General features: G+C 40.9%; 2 protein-coding genes across 3 annotated transcripts in view; one reads left to right on the top strand and one right to left on the bottom strand.

The window, feature by feature from the left end:
- Window positions 1–2,107: 2,107 nt before the first annotated feature.
- On the bottom strand, window positions 2,108–4,361 carry TMEM169 (transmembrane protein 169). The gene is made up of 2 exons (XM_090268811.1): window positions 4,055–4,361; window positions 2,108–2,851 (listed from the first exon to the last, which is right to left on the bottom strand). The coding sequence occupies exons 1-2, from the start codon at window positions 4,323–4,325 to the stop codon at window positions 2,229–2,231; spliced, it is 894 nt and encodes a 297-aa protein (XP_090124937.1). The 5' UTR covers window positions 4,326–4,361; the 3' UTR covers window positions 2,108–2,228.
- Window positions 4,362–11,592: 7,231 nt separating this feature from the next.
- Window positions 11,593–24,089, top strand: part of PECR (peroxisomal trans-2-enoyl-CoA reductase) — a 28,953-nt gene continuing 16,456 nt past the window's right edge. For both annotated transcript variants that reach the window (XM_090268798.1, XM_090268790.1), the window contains exons 1-4: window positions 11,593–11,788; window positions 17,636–17,769; window positions 18,116–18,281; window positions 20,995–21,076. In XM_090268798.1, the coding sequence (XP_090124924.1) occupies window positions 11,665–11,788; window positions 17,636–17,769; window positions 18,116–18,281; window positions 20,995–21,076 (506 nt within the window). In that variant the 5' untranslated portion in view covers window positions 11,593–11,664. The remainder of the gene's footprint in view (window positions 11,789–17,635; window positions 17,770–18,115; window positions 18,282–20,994; window positions 21,077–24,089) is intronic.

The following is a 24,089-nucleotide window of genomic DNA, read 5'->3' as shown; positions in this document are numbered from 1 at the left end:
TCCTTGCGCTTCATCCCCACCCCACCCCGTCCTCCTCCATTCAGCTATGGTGCCCTTACCCTTGTCCTAATTATAACCATCTTTGGGCTTGGCCATTGATTTTCCTAACCCCAGAAAAATGTGACAAAAGTGTTTGGAACTTCCAAATGTAGGCTTAAGTAAATATGTGACTATGGAGACAGTGCACCTAAATAAAACCTCCATAAATCAGTAGTACATGGAAAGAGTCAAGACACAAAGGATTCAGATTAAGATCATTATACACATATAGGCCAGCCACTGCAGTCACCCTTTTTCTGCAAACTGTAGCATTCCAAATACAATAGGGAGAAACTCAAAGACAAAGTGAGCACATGTTAATTTGATTTTATTTTTGGTTTCATTTCAATTGTTTACATCTCTGCAAAAGCACCAGAGAGCACCAAGTTTATCTTCAAGAATGCTGGAGAGAATTTTTTTTTTTTTTTTTTTTTTTTGGTCAAACTAATAATATTTCTTTAAAAGGGGTGGGGGGATGTTTTCTGAAGATAGATTTCAGCACCATGCATTACACAAATACCCCTGACCGTCTGTGGGAGAGCATGCCCAACTAGTCTGGTTTGATTCACAGTTCTTTCAACAACTTCTTCCTGAGACATGAATAAGAAATGAGTACCAGCTATTCTTGTAAGGCCCCAAACCTCCAAAAACTGCTTGACCTGTGATGATTCGATTTTTTTAAATTAGAAATATACCTCCAGGAATGAATGTTTTAAAACATTTAAGAATCCATTAATCAGGAATATTCAGGTTTACACCCCCTGGTAGCCAGGAAGACAGTCTTCTCAGCACAGCAAAGATTTGTTTGTTGTTAAACTCCAGAAAGTTCTGAGTGAGTGAGGCTCTGAGTGAGGCTCTACCAAACAACAGAAAGCTAACTGTCTTCTTCCTGCTTAGGGTTACCGATCTCTGTTGGGGGCGGAGAAGGAGGGTAAGTGAAAGATGCAATCCCTCCCTTCACGGTTTTTATTTAATCTTTAAATTAAGTATCACACCCAGTCCCACCTTCACCACCAGAGAAAAAAGGTATGATACTCTCATATAATTGTACTCAACTGTTCACTCTTCCCTACTAAAAACCCCTGAAACCACCTGACATTACATTTAATTGCAAAGTATTATACATGAGTTACTAATATCTATGTATAGCATATACATAGTATATATAGCTAGTATCTATATATAAAATCTCTGTGAAAAATTTAGACCTAAATAAATAAATAAATAAAACTATATTAGCAGTTGGGATCTGAATGCATTTAAATAATTACTGAGATTCTTCCTTGTCTACCAAAATAGCTATTCTCCTTTTTCCTCTTGAATTTGCATAACCACAATATTTAACCTAGCATGTAACCACCCCAAAGGCTACTTTTTGCAGCCTCTTTTGCTTGTGAGGTCATGTGACTAAGGTCTGGCCAATGAGATATAGGAAGTGTTGAGTGGGACTTCTTCGAAGTCTCCTTGAGCACAGAGAATGTGCTTCTTTGCCCCTTCCTCTGTTCTGTCAGAAACATTAGTGAGATGGCTGCAGGTACAGTCAGCACTGGGGTGTTGAAATAAGGGTGATGGGGGTCACATCTCACTAATGGTAGGGGAATAAAAGAAGCCTGGATCCCAGTGACTCATCAGGTCCCCTTATGGTCTGCCTCCAGACTTCTACAGAAGAAATAAACTTCTCTCTTGTTTAAACCACTGATATTTTGGGATATCAATTCTATGCAGCTAAATAACTAAGTGATACACACAAATCTTTACTGTCTAATACACTGTGGCAAACCTGCTTTCTGAATGTTTCACTCCATCTTTATCTTTTATTTTATTGGTTCCCCCAGAGCCTCCTTATTCTCCCTGTCACATGTAGTCACACACTCCCCTGGATTCCAGGCACCAGTAACACCTTCAAGCTCCTGAAATGACACACAACTGAGCTCCTTGTCCCAGATGAATGGTTGTTTTAGGGCAGGGAATGAAGAAGAGTTTGTCCATTGGATGAGCAACTTTTGCATAAGTTGCTTTTGTGTTCCCTGCCCCCTTAGAACCATCAAGATGGCAGGGCAGATCAGTGTGGGCTAGAATTTTCCAGAACTGTAAGAAGGGTGGGGGATAATTTGAAGAAAGAATCTTCTGGAATTGGAAGATGATATACAGGCTACTGGGACCAGAGGAGGGAGTAAGCTGTTGGGAGTTTAGACAGTGGAAGTTTCTACTTCCTGGGAGGCGTCCTTGTTAGAGAGAGTGCCTGAAATATTGTCAGATTCAAGCAGCTCCACAATGCTGTAGGGAGAACAGTCCTCCAGACCCAGTTTGCTGCAGAGCCAGCCACAGAAGCCCTTCTCCATGTCCCGGGCAGCTTGCCACCACGCACCCCAGGACCACGACAGCTGAGCCACAGCAGCATAGAGGCCCAGGGAACAGGCCATTGCCATGATGAGCACTGGATAGAAGAGAATGAGGCAGGGGCAACATGAGATCTTGTGCCAGAAGGTCCTCTCTTCATTGTATACAAGGAAGATGTTGTACCAAGTAATTGTGCCATAGTAGAAGGAGACAATGAAAGAGAGGATAAAAACCACAGGCAGGCAGACCAGCGTCCAGAGGACCACGTGGGGCCCACGGTCTGCTGCCATCTGGCAGATCTTTCTGCCTTCGGGTGTTGTTTCTTTCAACAGCTCTTTAGGCTTGGTCAATTCCTGCAGCTCCTTCTCTGTCAATGTGACATGGATGTCCACCATCTGACCCTTTTTCTTCCCTCGTGTGATGGTCCCAGTTAATGTGACATAGCGGCTGTCCAAAGGCATGTTCCATGTACCTGAAGGGCATAAAAGAGGCAAAGTCAAGATCGGAAGAGTGGACATTCATCACAATGCTGTCCTTGATGCTGGGGCTGCGGACACAGTGTCCACTCTTATAGCATCTGGCATGGAACTGGAGTCAGTGATTCCCTTATTCTCTACACTCCCTCACAGAAATTACTGCATTCCAGAAACAGGCAATGGTGTTCCCGCCTTAGGGCCTTTGCCTTTCCTGCTCTCCCCCATCTAAAAGCTCTGCCCAAGATCTTTTCATGGCGTGCTCCTTGGTGTTATTCTGTCAGCCGTAACATCACAGCCTCCGAGAGGCCTTGCATGACCCGGCAATCTTTCCCCATTTCTCATCTTCCCATCACCATGGCTTACAGTCTTGAGAATTAGAACCACTACTTGAAACTATCTTTATTTGCTGACTTGCTCACTGTCTGTCTTCCCCTCACTAGGAGGGCAACTGCATGAGAGCAGAACTGTTGCTTGTTCACTTGTGGGCATATGTCTTAAAGATCAATCCATCTACACAAATAGATCTACCTCATCCATTTATTGCTGCACAGTGATGCTCAACACAGATACTACATAACTTCATTAGCATCAACAGACATTCTATACATACCTCCTTATGCACACAGGCATAAGTTGCATGGGGAAGATACTGAGAATGTTCAGGACATACAAAATGCATATTTTGAATTTTGAATTTAATAAAAATTGACCATGTTCCCTCCAAAGTGATTAAAGCAGATTCCACTTCCAGTTGAGGTATATGAGCATGTGTTCACTTCCTCATGTTTTGTTATCATATTTTACCCAATTTTTGGCCATCATAAATGCGAAGGAATATTATAATTCATTGTTGTTATAATCTGCTAGTTGTTATAAAAGTCAACTATTATTGTTTATCTTACATGTTTTAAGTGATTAGTACAGTATGCTTGTAATAACTAATTTTTGTGTATAAATCAGTCTCTTTCATTACACTAGACTAGGAGTTCTGAAAGGGCAGAGAGCTCCTCCTTATCACCTAGAAAAGAACATAATAAATGCTCAATAAATACTGTTAATTCATTGAATGAAGACTGCAACATTGTGAGAAGAAATGTATCAACAAGAAGAAATAGGTCAGTGATCAAATGCCTTTTTGTCTTCTGGAGGATCCTCACTTGGCTTCTTTCCCCTGGCCTTTAGCAAGCGGCCCCACTCACCATCATCGGCAGGATAATCAAGGAAGTCGTCTCCTTCCTCCTCTTTAGGCTGGTCTCCACCTTCTGAGTCCCCAGGCTCCTCATTCACTTTCTCATTGTCTGACCGGTAGATGATGATAGATTCTGGGCGGAACTCCTTCTTCTTCTTTTTCCTGCTAGCCATGGTAGACTCCCCATCCAGGGCCAGGGCAGCAGCCACGGCCTTCCTCAGGGAGCCCTGGTGGGGGCTTGGAAGCTGGCTCTGGCTTTCTACCAGTGCTGGCTCTTCCATCCTCGTCCTCACGTCTGGCTATTTGTTGTGAAGAGCGTGATCTGCTTGAGCAAATTTACAATCCACACGCCACAGAGCGTCTTCCTGAACAAGGTTATGCAAAGATGTCCCAAAACTGAGTTCACCTTGAAAGATAGGGGGAAAAAAAGAAATCAGCAAAAGAGGGAATGGAGTGAGCTGGAAAGGGGTTTGGGAAATGAACCTGAACTTGGCAGAAGTCTTAGCCTCCCTTAACTTCTCATAACACTTTATTTGTGCATTTTGAGTGCTGCAGAAATAGTTTTATAAGAATGAATTGTTGCAAATAAAATTTTATGTGTGAATAAAATAATATGTTTGTCATTTACACAAACATAATATTACGTAAATCCCATAAATCTAGCCAAGTATAAGAAAATTGGGTGAGGAAGCCTTAAGGCAAATGGGGGTTAAGAAACATTCTTACTCCCACCATAGATGGAGATCCAGATGGCTACCACCAGTACTCCAGGCTCCTGGCTCCTGAGTCCTACATTGCAACTAGACTCAAATGGATGAATGCAACTTTCTGTGAGGCACCCAAAGATGGCACAACTTCACCAACCACGTACACCCTGGTATTGCATAAAGGACACCTGTGTTGCTGGCTTCTTGTTGGCCCAAGATTCCAGAAAGTTCCTGAGGTATGTCCTATCACATGCTGGAAAACCAGTGCAGAGGATGCATATTTTTCACTTAAAAATTTTTTTCTTTTCTTTTTTTCTACCAGGTAAAGAGGTTGGGGGGGTGGGTTATAAAATTTTAGAAATCAGGAACTGTCTCATACTTCCTCATCTCCCAATGGAGAGACCTCAGGGCCCAACGTTCAGTGGATAGTGCGTGTGTACTTGTTGACCTGATAGGGAAGAGGAGAAGGAAAAAATGCCTATTTAAAAAAAAGATGTGAACAACTGTTAAGAGAGGAAGGCTTAATTATCTCCCTCCCTTTTGTATACTTTATTATGTTGTTAGTATCTTATCTGGGAAACAGGTTCTGAACATTTCTCCTTCCTTTTAGATTCCCTAAGACAGATGGTAAAAGAATTTCCCCAGTTTCCAAGACTTTAATCTGTAGAATTCAGAGAAGAGAAAGGACTTTGCTCTTTTCTCTGGAAGTTAGGCTTCACCCATTCTCCACCTCCACTCCCAGCCCAAAGATGGTCAATGAATGAGGTGCTGAACAGTTAACCTCAATAAATCATTAGCTCCGGATTCTCAGTCATCCTAGGGGAGAAACAGGTTTTAAAGAACATACTGACTCTAAAACTCATGCTTAATATAACTGGTCTTAAGCCATTCTTGAAGACATCTTTCCATAATTCTTAAATTCATCCACAACTTTTTCCACCCCCATTGTTACCCCTTTGGTCTAATGGCCATCATCTCTTATCTATGGTTCTAAAAAATGCTCCTTATCTTTTGACTTCTACTCCTGCTGCCTTCCAAACAATTCTCCATTCACTAGTTACAAAAATGTTTTGAAAACATTAATAAAATCATGCCACTTTCTGCTTAAAACCCTCTAGGGACATCCCACTGTTGTAAAATGAAGTCCACTCATGGACTGCCCATGTATTCCTCAAGAGCACCAAATGCTTTCCTTCTTGAAGTCTTTTAAAATGCTGTCTGACTTGGCTAGTATGCTGCTCCACCTCTGCCCCTTCACAAGGCCATAGCCTTTGTATCCCCTAAATGTCAGTTCAAAAGTCACCTCCCCCAAGGTGTTCCTACAACAAGCCTAAAATAGGCTCCCTGCTCTGTCTTTCATTATTCCTTATCATAACAGCCTATTGCTTGTATAAGACTTGTCAACATTTGTAATTAAGTTTTACTTGTTGGAATACTTGTTTATTGTCTATCACGTCTATTGGACTATAAGCTCTACAAAGTGGTACTGTATTAGTAGACCAATAAGTAGGCTTTCAATAAAATATTTTAAGTGACTGTATTAATGATTTGGGGGGGGGCATAACGTGGTAGAAATTAAGGATTAGCCCGATTTTGTCAAGGACTGAGACTGAAGGGAAGTTGAATAAAGAGACATTAATAAGCTCCTGTATACTTACTAAGCTCAGTTGTAGCACAATTTTTAAGTGCTACACCTGTATCTGTTTTCTTTAATAATGGAGGTTTTTAGCTGGTCACATGACTTCTCTGGTAAAGATAACATTTCTGAGCATCCTTGCAGATGAATGTGGTCATGACTAGTCCTTGGCCAATGGGATGTGAGTAAATGTGATGTGTGCAACTTCCGCATCAGCCCCTCTCTTTCCTCTTTTCACTTTCTTGAGGGCTGGAATGTGAACTTGATGAGCCATCATCAGCCATGCAGACAAGGGAAAACCCTTAGGGATGGCAGAGGAATGAGAAAGAAGGAATAAAAGCCACTCTAACAGCCATAAACCCTCTTCCTCTGCACTGTAATATGAGAAAAAATACATAACTGTTATGTTTTAAACCAGGATTATTTTGGTCTCTTAAGGCAGCCACACAGAAATCTTGCCTAATATACTGGGACTGTCCAAGGTTATCTTATGTCCCCAAACCTTCTGCTGTGTTCCAATTCATCAGCCCTGGGGCATAAGAAGATTGTGATATGCACTTCTGAGTTAGAGCATAAAATGGCATCACTTCTGATACTAGGTTCAAGCAGTTTTGATTCTCCTTGGTAGGCCAGGAATTCTGAAGCTCAGCTGTCCAGTATAAAGGATACCACATTGATGCTGGCTTAAGTCTCACCAGGAATCCACTGGAGAGTTCAATACACTATATGATACTGTTATGGACTGAATATTTGTGTCCTTCCAAAATTTGTATGTTGAAGTCTTAACCCCCAATGTGATGGCATTAGGAGGTGGCATCTTTGGGAGGTGATTAGGTTATGAGGGTGCAGCATTCATGAATGAGATCAGTGCCCTTATTAAAGAGACCCCCAAAAGCTTTCTTGCTCTTTCTGCCATGTCAGAAAGCTGGCTGCCTATGAACCAGAACGATATCTATTCATTAGGCTCTCACCAGACACTGGATCTGCCAGCAACTTGGTCTTCAACTTCTCAGCCTTCAGACTATGAGAATAATTTGTTTTTGTTATATAAGCTACCCATTACATGGCATTTTTGTTGTAGCAGCCAGACAGACTGAGACAGAGACTATTCTCTGCTTGTAGTGAGATGGCCAAGAGTGTACCAAAAGGGACTCAAAACACCATAAAATGAGCATACCTACCCAGCTATAGTGCCTCTGTAGGGCTAAGTCATCAGCAGGAACTCTGGTCACTACTCCCTGCTGGCCAGCTGTCATTCAATCACTAACCCCCACCAATCAGTTACTCAGTCCTACCCTCACTTCCACAGTGGTGGTTTACTGCTGGTTTAGACTCCTCCCTGTCAGGCATGATTTCTCTAGTTTGCTCACAATTCTGTGCTCCCACAGAATTAGGCTCTGGAGCAGACCTAATCCAGAGCCTTCTCCAAACCCATCCAGATACACTCAGCAGAACTGTGAACTTAGTAGATGGAGAAGCCAGGAAGCTTTGAAGCCTCTGCCCTTATATTCACTGCAGAGACACAAGTAACATATATGAAGCATAGCTGAAAAAAATGCTAAAAAGTGTCAATGACACCAAGCCTTAACACCTGGACACAATAAAGAGGCGAGGGGGCTATGGTAAACATAGGAGCTCAGGTATCAGCTTAAATAGGAAGTTACTATTCCCCACTTTTCCACCCTCAGAGCCTACTGTTTAGTCAACTGTTTTCACAGAGAAATGCAGGTCCATTTGGTATGGGTTGTCTGAAATTTCACGTGAAAATTCCTGATTTTAATTGTTGCAATTAGTTCAAATTTAAATAAATTACCAAGTGGACAAACAACCAAAACAAAGCACAGATGGGCTGCCATTTTGCCACCTCTTCATTATAAAACTTCCAAATCAGGGTGGCCTGCTCCAATGGTTTAAGAAAAATCAGGAGTTGAGTTTTTGCACTTTGACCCATATGGACACATCTCCTTCTTCCAAGGAACCTGAACTGGGGCTGGGAGGTGGAGTATTATCATTTTCAAGTTAACTTACCACTACAGTGAACTGTGTCTTGTTCAGCCTGCTATTCTTTCAATTCTCTTATTTTTGTATGTCACCCAAAGGGCCACATATTACCTCTCTGGGAAGGCCAGATTCTCTCCATGGCAACTTGATTTACCACCATTAGATGTACTAAGCCAAGTAGCTAGTAAAATGCTTATCACTTTACCATTGAAAATTACCAGTACCCTCTTCAAGGAAGACAGTTTCACCAATATAAAAATGAATGGAAATTTGGCTCAGACAGGTGTCAGATGATTGCAATGATGACAGAACAGCAACGTAAAAACTTCCAGCCTCCAGCCAGTTGCTTTGAATTAGCCATGAGCCCAGTCAGGCTGCAACTTGCTTTATGCTCCTGTGACAGAATCTCTCTTGTCATTGCCAAACTACTTGGTTCTAAAAGGCTCTCACACTGAGAGAGGTTCATCATATAGGAAGGATCTGACCACCTCTATAGAGGAAACAGGTCCTGGCAGCAAAGATAGTTGGTTACAAGGAGCTTGAACATCTCCTTATTGTAAGATCTGATATTCCATGTGATCTTTTGTTTGCTTATTGTCTTACCTTCCATGGCACCTCTCCACCTCCCACTCCTGCTCCCAACATACACTCATGCCTGAATATATACTCTAAAAAGGCAGGGACACCTAAATGTCTTGTCCACTGCCTAGAACAGTACCTGGCACATGGCAGGTGCTCAATAAATATTGGTTGAACATTGTGAATCGGTTAAATCCTATTTATGTAAGCTGCGCTCTTACTTCTAGGAAGGGTGGGGCTAGAGGCCTTGTTGACATTCCTTCTGCATGGAGATTCTGTGAGTCTGAATGTTGAGAATCCCACAGGCCCCTGTAAAGTCTGAGCCAGCTGCTTTGCAGAGGGGAGAAAATGAAGTTACCAGGCTTGGGCAGGGGAGGGTGAGAAGATGGGTGAGCAAGAGAATCTCAGAAGATGAAGGGAGTCAGTGCTACTGGGGGATGACTGGGTAGGAATGTGGAAGGATTATGGCCGTGATGATGCCTTTTTCACCAGGACAAAGTGAGCAGTGATGCAGAGTGCAGGGAAGAGCAGCATTTGGTTCTCTGAAGGAGCAGTCAGTGCCGCATGGCATGGTTGCCCTGAGAAAGAGATGGCTCAATCAGGAGCCAGTTAGAATCTGGAAATGAAGAGCCTCCAAGAGGCATAATTACTATTGGGCCTCCAGGCATTATGGGGTTAGCAGACTTTCAAACCCTGGCTGAGGTCACAGACAGAGAAGACATGCCTCCTTATTTTTAACAAAAGATCTCTCAAGGAGACCCCATCTCTCTTAATCACAGGCTCTCTTAGGACTGTGAGCACTAGCTTTCCGATTGCTCCTGCTGCAGTTTCCTTGCTACTGAGCAATGGCTGCTTGTCATCCTCAGCAGTCAAAACTGGCTTGAAGCCAGTCCAGTCACCTTTTGGCTGGAGGACCGCAGAGTCCCTTTCTCAGTCCCCTCAGCCACCACACAGAGGCTAGGTTACAGCCAGGCCCACACTGACCCACCCGGGCAGAGCTCTGTGAATGTACAGGTCCAACCCGATCACGAACCACATTAAATTATATCTTTATAAAATCATCTTTAAAAGAAACTTAAAGTGTTCCTTCTTCCCAAGAAAGCAAGCCGGGAATTTTCTGGAATAAGAAACTCCTTACAACCGAGTCAATATTTCTGCTCCTGATTAAAAAAAAAAAAAAAAATTCGTCATTGCAATTAAAGCACCAGAAATTATATTTTCTGCAACAATACCTGGAACTTTATAAATTTACTTCTTTGTTAAGGAGGCGATGGTGTAATTTTTAAAAATTTGGTCATAACTACATAACCGATGTAAGTGATTCCTAGATAATCCATCTAGCAAATGGGAAGAGGAAGAGCTTTCTTCTCTTTTGTAACGAGTGTAGATTAGAATCTGTCAGCAACAAAGATTGAGGGGCAAGTGGGTCTTAAAGGAGGTCAGAGAGGGGCAGAGGATGGAGGAACAGGAAGGAAGATGTCTGATTTCACTCTCCACCACTTCAAATTTGCTTTGTGTATAACTAGGTGGCGGGCCCAACCGAAGAACAATGACATTCGTTTGCTTTTACATTATTTTAATGCCCAGCAGGGGGAAATACACTATTCTGACAACAGACGTAGAAATACCTGGATTGTTAAGACCACCGCACCTGGCACAGCCCCTAGATCTATCTGCACAGCTCTTGGGCAAAGTCTCACCAGACCAGTCCAGGTGTAATCTCACTCTGGTGGGTTGACAGAACCATGCAAGATGAACAAGAAGAAAGAGAATCTGAATAGTGCATCCCTGTGATTGGGCACCCAAACAAAGATAAGAAATCTCCTCCATCCTCAGCAGACTCGATCCCCTGCATAAGACATGAACTGGAGGGTAGGTTCGCAGACACACACCTACTGATGCGTTCTTGCAGGAAGCATGCCAAAGAAAGACCCTCTTTTAGACTCATCGATTTATGCAGCCTGGGTGAAACGGATCAGATAAAATCAAATCTGGTAAAGGTTGCTTCTTCCCTTCATGCCTGAGAGGGAGATGAGGTAGACATGGGCTCGAGCTTATTTTTTAAAGCATTTATCTTGCGTCCATGGAGAACTGCAACGGTACCCTCCTCCCCCACCCCCAATACCCTCCCCAGGGTCCCTTCCGGAGGATGCAAGGCTCTGGAAGCGGATTTCTTCCCCTCAGCTGAGCCAGCCCCTTCTCTTCTGCTGCTGGGGCCCCAGCAGCGCCCGACGCCGGCGGGTGCAGCAAGGCTCCCAAGCTGCAGCCTCTCTTTTCCCACATGCCCTGGAGATTTCATTCTAATTAACCCTGAGAGCTATAGTGCTGAGGATTGCATTTTTCAAAATAGAGCACACTCCCGCCTTTTGTCTGCTTCCCTTCTGCCACCCACCCCCAACACGCCTCTGGCATCGAAGTGATAAAAACAAAAACCAACAAACCACAAAAAACGAACAGGGAGTCTCACCTACACGTGCGGGGGAAAGCGACTGGCAGAAGAAGCCGCCGCCGCCGCCGCCGCCGCCGCCGCGGGGGAGCGGTCTTTCCTGTAGAGGATGGAAGGCGGCCGCGGCAGGCGGGGCGGGGCGGGGCGGGGCTCTGCGGTCACGTGGGCTCTTAGGCCCGCCCACGTCCAGGATCCGGGGAACTCGGTGGAGAAGTTGGTTTGCTTTGAGGGCGCTCGGACACGCTGTGGTCATGGGTTTTGTGGCTAAGGGCAGGAGCTGCCTGGCGGCCGGCTTGCTGCAGAATCAAGTGGCTATCGTCACCGGCGGCGGCACGGGCATCGGAAAGGCCATCGCGACAGAGCTCCTGCAGTTGGGTACGTGAGCAGGCCGTGGGCCCTGGGACCCGGAATCGGGGGGGAGGGGGCGCTACAGACACCCGCTGGCGTAACGTGGGATTGGGAGCCAGGGGGCACTAGGCCGGGTTGGGAAAGTGTGAAGTTGCCGAGCAAAGAGGTGTAGATGTGGGCGAAACACGAAGATGTAAAATCGTCAGTGAATTAAAAAACAATGTAAGGAAAACTTAAAGGTACATGAAGAAAAACGTTTACAATATACAGCAAATTATGAAATAAAGAGCTCTCACAAATAAAGGAAAAGATCGAACACACTGATAGAAAAATTAGCTAATGATAAGGACCAGGTGTACCAAATGAAGCGCTACAAATAGGCAATAAGTAAATGAGAAAACAAGCAGCTTTAATGGCAATAAAATGAAAAATAAAACAATAATAAGATCCCATTGTTTTTCTAACAAAATTTTAAAACATTAATGATGCAGTGAAAATGCTGGCAAGAGTGTAAATTATTACAAGCTTCCTAGAGGGCAATTTGTAAAAAGGAAGCCAAAAGTTTTAACAATATTCATGCTCTTTGAAAATAACTGGAGACAAGCACAGATTTATAAACAAGGATGTAATGTTGAGTAGGGAAACATCGGAAATAACCTAAATATTCTTTATAAGGGAAATAGTTAAATCAATAACTGTTAGGTCCCGCATGAGTGAGAGGAGAAACGACAGAAGGACAGGCCATGAGTGTAAAAGATTTTTTTTTTTTACTATGACTTTCTAAGCTTTTTTTTTTTTTAATGCCGGAATTAATGGCTACTTCCTGAAAATTGTTATAAGCCCAAATTGGGCAAATAAATTGTTAGCCAATTATGTTTTCAATAAGAAGGCTGCTATTTTTTGGTGTGAATTAGACGTTGAAATTTTAGACGTGTTTTTAAAAATGCTCATTATTGTGTTGTCTTACACAACCAAATGATCTTGACTGCTCCTTTTTGTGAAAGGATTTTAAAAGCCCCATCGCACAAGAGTAAGATACACTGAATAGGATTGGAACCTCCTTGCCTGTTTGACAGATGCTGTTAGACAAGGAGTGATGATTCTATCAAAGAGTACCTAAGATTATTCAAGTTGAATTGAAGTCATTTCCTTTTGTCTTTGAGTTAATAACTTTGTGACTACAGCGGAAGTTAGGTACAGTGGGTAAAATTAAAGTAAGAAATCATGAGGCAAGACAGCACTTTTTTCTTGCTCTAGTGACTAGGTTTGTTATGGTCTCAGCCTATCAGTAACCAGTTTTGAGTTTGGACCAACTTTTGCGGTTATTATTATTACAAGATGCCCTTCAGTAATACCGTGCGTATTGGTTTTAGAAAGGGGAGAAGGTAGTGTTACTGAGAAAAGGGAGATTCATTCACATGGCGCCTTGGTGTATGACCCAACAATTAATGCTGAGAAAAAAAACAGGTCTTTATTTACAATATTCCAACCTGGGGGGTTGGGAGCTGGGAGCACTAATGCTCAGAGCTTTGTTTTCCCATGGGACCCAGGACCTCCCTTGCTCCCCAAACAGCTATAAGCCAAAAACATGACCAGAAGTTCCCCATTCCTTTTCTGTCAGCTGTCTCCTTCAGGATTTGGAGTATGATGTCATAAGCCTCCATATAATTGTTCAGAAAAGCATGTGCAGTGTTACACTGGATCATGGTGAAGTCCCAGGAAGGCACAAGTCCTGAGAGTGTCCTCTCCATATGTCCCGAGTTCCAAGAGTCCATATAGAGTCAGGTCTGCAAAGCGGAGTCCTCAGTGGCTCCCGAGTCAGCTGGAACTGGCGCGATCAGAGCAGCAGCCTGCCTGCTTTCTTCCTAGCCCAGACCGCGTGGCCGAATCATCCCTACAAACTGCATAGCTGCTTGCGGCTTCTCACCGTGGACCAGCTTCACTACAAAGCTGCCTAGCTGCGACATCATGGCTGTCTTCCTACACACCAGACCTCATGGCAGGCTGGTGTGTTCCCTGTGCAGTCTTTTCAAACTGCATAGCCCAGTGCGCCAAATGGCTGCTGCCCTTCATTCTGCCTGGCTTCCTTCCTTCTCCTTTCAGACTGCATGATGGCTGTCGCCTTATTTTTAATGGCTGTTACCTTATTTTTAAACCCTGATTGCGGCCTGTGATGCAATCAGTGTGTTGAATGGTCCTGGCCACTCACAGAATCTTGCACAGGCCCCATAAGCTTTTATTGTCACCATTCTATGGTCAAAGCCCCTTCCATCTCTTTGGCACCGAGGAGTGACCATAGCCATTTGCCTAACTAAGAAACTAGCTACCAGCCATAGATATACAGAGGCATCTCTCAGGAAAATGGCTGTGCTCCACTGAGTCCCATCCCCCAGATTCTGAGGCTTCTGTCCTCTCTTACAGTAGGTAGAGAGGCTTGGAGAGGAACATCAATGTGAGAGAGAAACATTGATTGGTTATCTTCTTTATGCACCCAACCAGGGACCAAACCCACAACTCAGGCATGTGCCCTGACCAAGGATTGAACTGGTGACCTTTCAGTTTCTAGGACAACACCCAACCAACTGAGCCAATGGGCCAGGGCAAAGCTTAGTATTTTCAGTTAATGAAAACACTAGTGGTAGGGCCAACATCCCTATGGACGGCTATTCCTTTTTTAACTCCATGTACATCCATTTTAATTTCACATGCAGTGTTACTAGTTTTTATTTCTTTGAGTACTCTGGGATCAGCCATACCCTCTTTCTTTTAACTTTCTCTTTCAATCACTCCTTTTTGTAAATGTCAGATGGGTTTATCATTGGGAGAAAAGTAGGCCACACTACTGCATATTTTGCTGTCTGCATGACCTGAAGTGAGATGCAGAGCAACCACTCACTGACAGACATTGAAAGAAGTGACATGATTAGTCATTGATCACGATGCACATCTCTTATTCACGTGCTGATTTGTGGATTGAAGAGCTAGCAGTAAGGCTTGTATGTTATGCAGTTACAGTTAGTTACTGTACTATGGTAACTGAAATTTGAACCATGCTGGTGGGGGGACTGGTGTTATTTAACTAAGCTAACATAACTGAAATTAGTGCTTATTAGAGCTGAGCACAACAAGGACTGCCTGTCCTTATAGTCCACCCTTCCTGGCTGTCATGTTGCTGTTCTCATATATTTTATTTTTACATGTATTATAAAGTGCCACAATACCGTATTATCATTTTTACTTAAAACAATCACTTTTTAAATGATTTGAATAGAAAGAAGAATTTGCCACCATAATTTCCATTTCTGGTTCTCTTTGCAGATTTAGATTTCCATCTGGTGTTATTGTCTTTCTGGCTTGCAGGACTTCCTCTAATCTTTTTGTAGTATAGGTCTGGTTTAATGACATCTTCTAGCTATTATTTTGTGAACAAGTCTATTTTGCCATCATTTTTGAAAGCTATTTTCACTTGGTCAAGTTTTCCAAGTACATAAACCCCACCCCACCCACCTTCACCCCAAAGTACTTTTGTAGCTGAGCTCCTTATGATTTTAATTCCCCTAGTATTTTTGATAGCTAGAATTAAATACCGTATTTTTTGCACTATAAGATGCACCTGACCATGCGACACATCTAGGTTTAGAGACGGTAAACAAGAAAAAATATATTCTGAACCAAATGGTGTACTAAAATAGTTAATAAAATATAACAATAATATTTCAACCATGTACAATAAACAGTCAACAGCAGTATTAAGAACCATCATCGCTGTCATTAGCAAATGAGGAGAGACTTTAAGGTTCAAGTACTCTTCTAGTTTTCTGGGAACCCCAGGTCAGGTAATACACATCACGGTCTGTGATGCAATATTTGCTTCATAAGACACACAGACATTTCCCCCCACTTTGGGGGAGGAGGAGTGCATCTTATCGAGCAAAAAATACGGTAATTTACTTTTGAATTAGGATATAAGTACAGACTTTAACTAAATGTTTCAATTGCTTTGGTTGTCACGTAGCTTATAGTTAAAGCTTAAGAAAGTATGTTAATCTGAAGGACTGCCTGTAAAGCAAGTTCCAGAAATGTTTAGAAAACACTTTGGTTGCCATGCCCAGGTAGCTCAGTTGGTTAGAGCATCATCCTGATATGCCAAGGTTGCAAGTTCAATCCCTGGTCAGGGTACATACAAGAATCAACCAATAAATGCACAAATAAGTGGAAAAACAAATTGGTGTTTCTCTCTCAGTCTCTCTGTCTTTCTCCCTCCCTTTCTCTTTCTAAAATCAATAAATAAAATTGTAAGACACTTTGCTTGAAATAATAGAAAAATATAATTAGTCAAGCATAAAACAATGATAGCCTAAACAATGGCAATAGTCACAAGATACCTCTTTTCTGCTTTTTACTTGAAAGATAAGGTCACTAATGCACAATTATGAGATATTTCATGGAATCTTGGTTTTTTATCCCATCACCTCTTGTTCTCACAATATAATTTTGTATTGCTAATGTACTGTTTCTTTTTCAAGCCAGAGAAAAATAACTCCAGGGCCATAAAGAGTCCGATATGAAAAAGTGTTATCTGTGACTAAAGAAACTTGAACTTATCTTGTAGTTCCCTTAAACTCCCCCTCTCTTGTTCCCTAGCCACATAAGAACTCCCTACTTTTGCTTTTTGAGAGATCTTGCTCTTCTGTCCCACTTTGGCCTATTCAAATAAATCTCTATATCCAAGCATTGCTATCAGCTTTTTGGCCTACTAGCACATCAAGTACATGAACCTCAATTTTGGTGGGTAGTTCAGCAACACTTTCAAGACATTCCATTGTCTTCTGGCTTGCATTGTTTCTGAGAAAAAGTATTCTGTCTTTTTGTCTCTTCTGTTCTGTACTTAATGTGTTCTTTTTCTCTGGCTTGAAATTTTTTTTCTTTAACAGTGGCTTATTTAATTATATCAGCAGTGCCCTTTCTGGGTGTGTTTTTAATAATTGACTTTTCTTCTCATTATGGCTTGTATTTATCTGCTCTTTTCATGCCTGGTTGTTTTCTGTTGGATGCCCTGCATTTTGAATATTACCTGGTTGGATGCTTGCTCTTTTTATATTCTTATGAGTATTCTTGGGCTTTGTTCTGTGATGCAGATAACTTACTTGGAAACAGTTTGATACTTTAAAAGAGGATGGCTTAATGTTACTCATGGACTTGAATTAGTCTTGGGCTAATTTCACTTCACTACTGAGGCCATTGCTTTCTGAGTACTTTACCCCAATGCCCTGTGAAAGGCTTTTCCTGGTGAGAACACTGTTTCCAGTGTGGTGTGAGTACTAGGGTGTGTTCCCACTGCTTGTTTTGGGTCATTTGTTCCCCAGTTTCAGATAGTTTCCTTATTGACATTCTCTGATCAGTGTGCAGCTGAAGATTTGAGGGAACTTTCTATATATCTCTGAAGTTCTCTCTCTACCACTTCTCTCTATGCACTGTGTAACCTCGTCATCTTGGCCACCCGAGACTTCTAGTTTCATCTCAGGAGACTGCTGGGCTCTGAATAGGTGCCTTCTCCTTGCTGCAGCCAAACACTCTCCAGGCAGCAGCTGGAGTAATCACAGAGCTCACTTTGCTTGTTTCCTCTCTCTCAGATCACTATCCAGTGCTGCCTCATGTCCAGTGCCTGTTTTTTAATATAGTTTGTCCAAGTTTTTAGTGGTTTGGGGCTGGAGAGTAAACTCAGTTCCTGTCTCTCCATCTTGACCAGTAGCAAAAGTTCTAATTCATCTTTTTTATGGGAACACATGATATATTTGCTAAAAATTATTTTTTGTGGGATTTGGGCAGCCAACAAAAGCATATTTAGTTGTTCATTGGCTGTTTTCTCCTCAGGCTGTAATGTGGTCATTGCATCCCGTAAGTTTGATGTATTAAAATCTACTGCAGATGAACTGAGGGCCAACCTACCTTCCACCCATCAGACTCAAATCACTCCTATGAAATGCAACATCCGTAAGGAAGAGGAGGTAATGCAAATATATCTATATCATATTTATTCATTTTAAATTTATAGTCGTGGTTCCTAAACCCGACTGTGCTTCAGGTTTTCCTATGTTAGCTGTCTCAGATGAAGTTCAAGAGAAGCAAAGCCTGTGAAGGAGAGTCCTATGCTAATGATTTATTGAGTACATCACCTCATGAGAAGGAGAGAAAGGAAAGCAAAATTATAAATTTAGTTTTATGCTCTGTGGGTATTGTGATATTCAGAGTTACCATTCACAGTGAGAGATTATAAGCTCTCCTAGAGCAAACCATCAGTCCAAGTAGCAAATTAGGGTTATTAACCAATTTACTTTTAATGTTTTTCTTTAGGTAAATAATTTGGTCAAAGCTACCTTAGATGTTTATGGTAAGATCAATTTTTTGGTAAACAATGGAGGAGGCCAGTTTATGGCTCCTGCTGAACACATCAGTTCAAAGGGATGGCATGCTGTGATTGAAACCAACCTGTCGGGCACCTTCTACATGTGCAAAGCAGGCAAGTGTGATCAGTAAACCCAAATTCAATGAGTCTTTGTTTAAAGATCATAGAGAATCCTGAAAGAGAAATTGTCAGGGGCTCAGAAATCTCCATGTCATCAACATTTACTGCCCCGAGTTGCTCACATACAGCACAGGATTTTAAATTGCTACATTTATGGATAGTAATTTGGCAATGTTTATAAAATATGGATATCTTTTGATCTTATAAGTTTATTTTTAGGAATTTGTTATAAGGAAGTTATTAAGGATCTATATAAAGATATAGTTACAAAGTTGTCCATAAAATTCAAGAAAACTCTCACACGTTGTTTTTAAGAAATAAATCTGTTAAATCTCTTACAAGGACCTGTTAATTCAGTAAGGTCTTTAGGAAGAATACCAGACAGAGTGCACATTCTTTCTGACTAACAACTAATTAGCATGACATAGTCTTTGGAGTACAGATTATGTTTCAATCATTAAAATGCTTATACTACTCACAGCAATCTATAGACTTAACATAATTCCTATCAAAAATACCAATGACATATTTCACAGAACTAGAACAAATAATCCAAAATTTGTATAGAACCACAAAAGACCCTGAATAGCCACAAGTTTGAGAAAGGAAAATGAAGTTGGAGCTTTTATGTACCTATTGTCAAAAATATACTACAAGTCTATTGTAATCAAAACAGGATAGCACTGGCATAAAGACAGACATATAGATCAATTATAGGGAGCCCAAAAGTAAATCCATGCCTATATGGTCAATTAATATATGATAAAGGAGGCAATAACATACAATAGGGTAAAGATAGTCTATTCAATAAATGATGTTGGGAAAATTGGACAGGTACATGCAAAAAAGTGAAACTAGACTACCAACTTACACCCTACACAAGAATAAACTCAAAATGGATAAAAGACTTAAATATAAGGCTCAAAACCATAAAAATCCTAGAAGAAAACATAGGCAGTAAAATGTCTGGCATTTCTCTTAGCAATATTTTTTTCTAATATACTTGGGTAAGAGAGACAAAAGAAAAAAATAAACAAATGGGAATACATCAAACTAAAAAGTTTTTGCATAGCAAAGGAAACCACCAACAAAATGAAAAAGACAACCTACTGAAAGGAAGAACATATTCGCCAATAATACATTTGATAAAGGCTTAATACCCAAACTTTATAAAGAACTCAAACAATCAACACCAAAAAAGCAAACAGTCCAATTAAAAAATGGTCACGGGACCTGAACAGACACTTCTCCAAAGAGGACATACAGAAGGTCAATAGATATATGAAAAGATGCTCAACATCATTAATCATCAGAGAAATGCAAATTAAAACCACAATGAGGTATCACCTCACACCAGTCAGAATGGCCATCATCAACAAATCAACAAACAACAAGTGCTGGCGAGGGTGTGGTGAAAACGAAACCCTCCATGTACTGTTGGTGGGAATGCAAATTGGCGCAACCACTATGGAAGAAGTATGGAGTTCCTCAAAAAGTTAAAATGGGAACTACCTTATGGCCTAGGAATTCTACTTCCAAGTATTTATCTAAAGAAACCCAAAACTCTAATTTAAAGAATATATGCACTCCTCTGTTGGTTGCAGCATTATTTACAATAGACAAACTATGGAAGTGCCCATTAATAGACTAGTGGTTATAAAAGCACTGGGACATACATACAGTGGAGTATTAGTCAACCATAAAAAAATGAAAAATTACTATTTGCAATAGCATATACAGACCTAGACTGTATTATGCTAAGTGTAATAAGTCAGGGAAAGACAAATAGCATATGATTTTACTTATATGTGAAACAAAGAACAAAATAATCAAATGAAATTGAAACAGATTTATAGACACAGAGAACAGACTGATGGTGACCAGTAAGGAGCAGAGTTGGAGGGACTGGGTGAAAAAAGCAAAGGAATTATGTGTGGTGTCAGGTGGGTAATTGGCATGTCAGGTGAAACTTTTTGTAAGGTATGTGATTGTCTAACCTGAAACTAATACAAAGTAATATTGAATGTAAACTGTAATTGAAAAAAAAGGTTATATTGCATAGGCAGTGATATTAAACTACTGACATTGGGTTAACTCAGAGGTTTTCTTATAAAGTATCCAAGACATTTTTATCATGCACAAAGAAGAATGAGTGTAATTCTGACCTGAAGGATCTTTACTCCAACATGGGGTAGGCCGTATATTGTTAGTATCTCTAAGTCAAAGTTCTTGTAGGCATTCCCAGGCTTAATTTTTACCTAACTAGTAATGTAAAGCTCTGTATTAGTTGTGGTACAGGATTGGCTGCTCTAGAAGAGAGACCTAGGAAGAAAACAGGAGTTAACTAAGTTAGTGAAGGGGTTCAGAGCAGGCCTCCCCAATATGTGCTACTTTGGCATGAGTATTAGCCAGGGGATGGGTTTGGCTGCAAATAGGCACAGACAGAATAACTTTTTGGGCTGATGGAAATGTTTTAAAATTGGATTATGTTGATGGTTGCACAATTCTGTGTATATTGTAAAATTATTAAATTGTACATAAAGTAGATTAATTTTGTGATATGTAAATTGTACCTCCAGCCAGGCTTTTTATTAAAAAATGTATATTTAAATTTAAAATGTATCACAAAAGCAGCATGCTGGAATAGGGGTTCAGAGAAAGGTCAGGACACTGTATAATATGATTGTCGTTCGTCTGTTTTCTGCAGTTTACAACTCTTGGATGAGAGAGCATGGAGGATCTATCGTCAACATCACTATGGTTGCTAATAATGGATTTCCAGGAGCTGCGTAAGCATTTTTATGTTCTTTAAATATATTTTTTTCCTATATGACAGCCTTTGACCAGACTCATCAAGAAAAAAGAGAGAGGACCCAAATTAATACAATCAGAAATGAAAGAGGAGAAATAACAGCTGACACCAGAGAAATGCAAAGGACTAAGAAAATATTATGAACAACTATATGCCAACAAATTGGACAATCTGGACTAAATGAATAAATCTGTAGAAACATTGTCTTCTGAAACTAAATTAAGAAGAATTGTATAATCTGAATAGATTACAACTAGTAAAAAGAAGCAGTAATTTTAAGAAACTCCTAAAAGACAAAAGTCCTGGACCAGATAGATGGCTTCACAGTTGAATTTTACCAAACATTCAGAGAACTACACCTATTCTTCTCAAACTGTTCCATAAAGTTCAAAAGGAGGGAGGACTCCCAAGCTCATTTTACAAGGCAAGCATTCTCCTAATTCCAAAACCAGGTAAAGACTGTACAAAGAAAGAAAATTATAGACCAATATCCCTGATGAATATTGATGCTGAAATCCTCAACAAAATATTAGTAAACTGGATCCAGCAATACATTAAAAATATCATATACCATGATCAAGTGGGATTTATTCTGGGAATGCAAGGGTAGTAAAGTATCTGCCAATTAATAAACATGACATACCACATAACCAAATGTAGGATAAAAACCACATGATCATATCAATATGTGCATAAAAAGCATTTGGTAAAATCCAGCACCCATTTGTGATAAAAACTCCCAGCAAAGTGGAAATAGAGTTAACATACCTCAGTGTAATAAAGGCCATGTATAACCCACAGACAACATCATACTTAATGGGAAAAAACTAAAAGTGTTTCCTTTAAGATCAGGAACAAGACAGAGATGTCTACTTTCACTACTTTTATTCAGTATAGCACTGGAAGTCCTAGGCACAGCAATCAGACAAGAAAAAGAAATAAAATGCATCCACATTGGAAAGGAGGAAGTAGAACTCTTATTCGCAGATGACATGATATTGTACATAGAAGACTAATGATTACATCAAAAACCTACTAGAGCTAGTAAATAAATTTGGCAATATAGCAAGATACAAAGTTAACATTCAGATATCAGTGGCATTTTCATATGCCAACAATGAACTACCAGAAAGAGAAACCAAGAAAATAATCCCATTTACTATTATAACAACAATACCAACGACAGAATAAGGTATCTAGTAATAAATTTAACCAAGGAGTTAAAAGACCTATACTTGGAAAACTATAGGACATTAAAGAAAGAAATTGAGGAAGATACAAATAAGTGGAAGCATATACCATATTCATGGATGGGAAGAATTAACATCATTAAAATATCCATGCTAACCAAAGCTATCTATAGACTCTGCATTTCCTTTTAAAATACCAATGGCATATTTCACAGATCTAGAATAAATGTTCTAAAAATTTATATGGAACCAAAAATGACTACAAATAGCCTCAGCAATCTTGAGAAAGAACAAAGGTGGAGGGATCGCAATAACTGATATCAAACAATACTACAAGGCCACTGTAATTAAAACAGCCTGATACTGGCTTAAGAACAGGCATATAGATCTTTGGAATAAACAGATAGCCCAGAAATCAACCCATGCCTATATGGCCAATTAATAATTGACAAAGGAAAAAATGCTCAACATCACTAATCATCAGAGAGATGCAAATTAAATGAGATATTAGCTCATGCCTGATAGAATGGTTATTATTAAGTCAAACAGGTGCTCAAGAGAATGTGGAGAAAAGGGAACCCTAGTGCACTGCTGGTTGGAATGCAGACTGGTGCAGCTTCTGTGGAAAACGGTATGGAGTTTCCTCAAAAAATTAAAAATGAAACTGCCTTTTGACCCAGTGATGCCACTTCTGGGAATATAGTCTAAGAATCCTGAAACACCAGCAGAAAGAATATATGCAACCCTATGTTCATAGCAGGGTTATTTATAATAGCCTAAGGGTTATAAAAAGAAGTGGTACAATGGAATATTACACAGCTATAAAAAAAGAAATCCCTGGCTGGTTTGGCTCAGTGGATTGAGCGTCGGCCTGCGAGCTAAGTGTCGCTGGTTCGATCTTCCAGTCAGGGCACATCAGAGAAGGAAAACTCTGACTCCAAAAAACCTCCGCTGCCTTGCGGCATACCTCTTCAGGGGAAAGGCTAAGGGAGTAAACCCCGACAGAAAATCCGGAGCCGGAGTCCCTAAGGCGGTTTGACGTTGTAGTCAACACCGGCAACTCCTGCGGCGCACCTGAAGCCAAGCTGTATTGACTCCGTCTTTCCCTTGGACCCTTCAGCTGCGAAGAAAGGGGGGGTCTGCTGCATGGGCAACAGCAGACCCTCCATATCACCCTGCCCAGGCTCTGTAGCTTCAGCTTCACTGGAGAGGACACTCCAGCGTCATCGCAAGATGTCGATTCAACACGGGAGGAGACAGATACCGTGTCACTCCCGAGTCGGACTGCACAGCCATTCTCGGCGGTGCAGATAGACTCTTAAGAAGCTACACCATCGTCTCTCGAGACGGACGGCTGCCGATTTGCCGATAAAAAAAGAAGGAAATCTTACCCTTTGCAACAATATGGATGGATCTGGAGATTATTTGCTGAGTGAAATAAGAAGAGAAAGACAAATACCATAAGATCTCACTTATGTGGAATCTAATAAAGTAAACTGACAAAATAGAAACAGAGGCATGGATACATGGAGCAGACCGACAGTGTCAGAGAGGAGGGGCAAAGGGGACTGGATGAAAGAAGGTGAAGGGATTAGCCAAAGAACATACATACATAACTCATACAGACACAGTGTAGTGAAGACCAGAGGGAAGGGGTGGGAATGAGTGGAGGCAGGCAAAGATTGGGAAGATCAGGACATCTGTATTATTTTCCACAATAAAAATAAAGGGAAATGTGTACTTTTGAAACATTCACATTCATAATAGGGTTGCCAGATTTACCAAGAAAAGAAAAACAAA

Source organism: Furipterus horrens, unplaced genomic scaffold (assembly GCF_987537825.1).
Source record: "Furipterus horrens unplaced genomic scaffold, mFurHor1.1.pri manual_scaffold_1, whole genome shotgun sequence".
Taxonomy (NCBI): Eukaryota; Metazoa; Chordata; class Mammalia; order Chiroptera; family Furipteridae; genus Furipterus; species Furipterus horrens.
The sequence above is the reverse complement of the archived record's forward strand: the minus strand, read 5'-3'. Positions and strand labels throughout refer to the sequence as shown.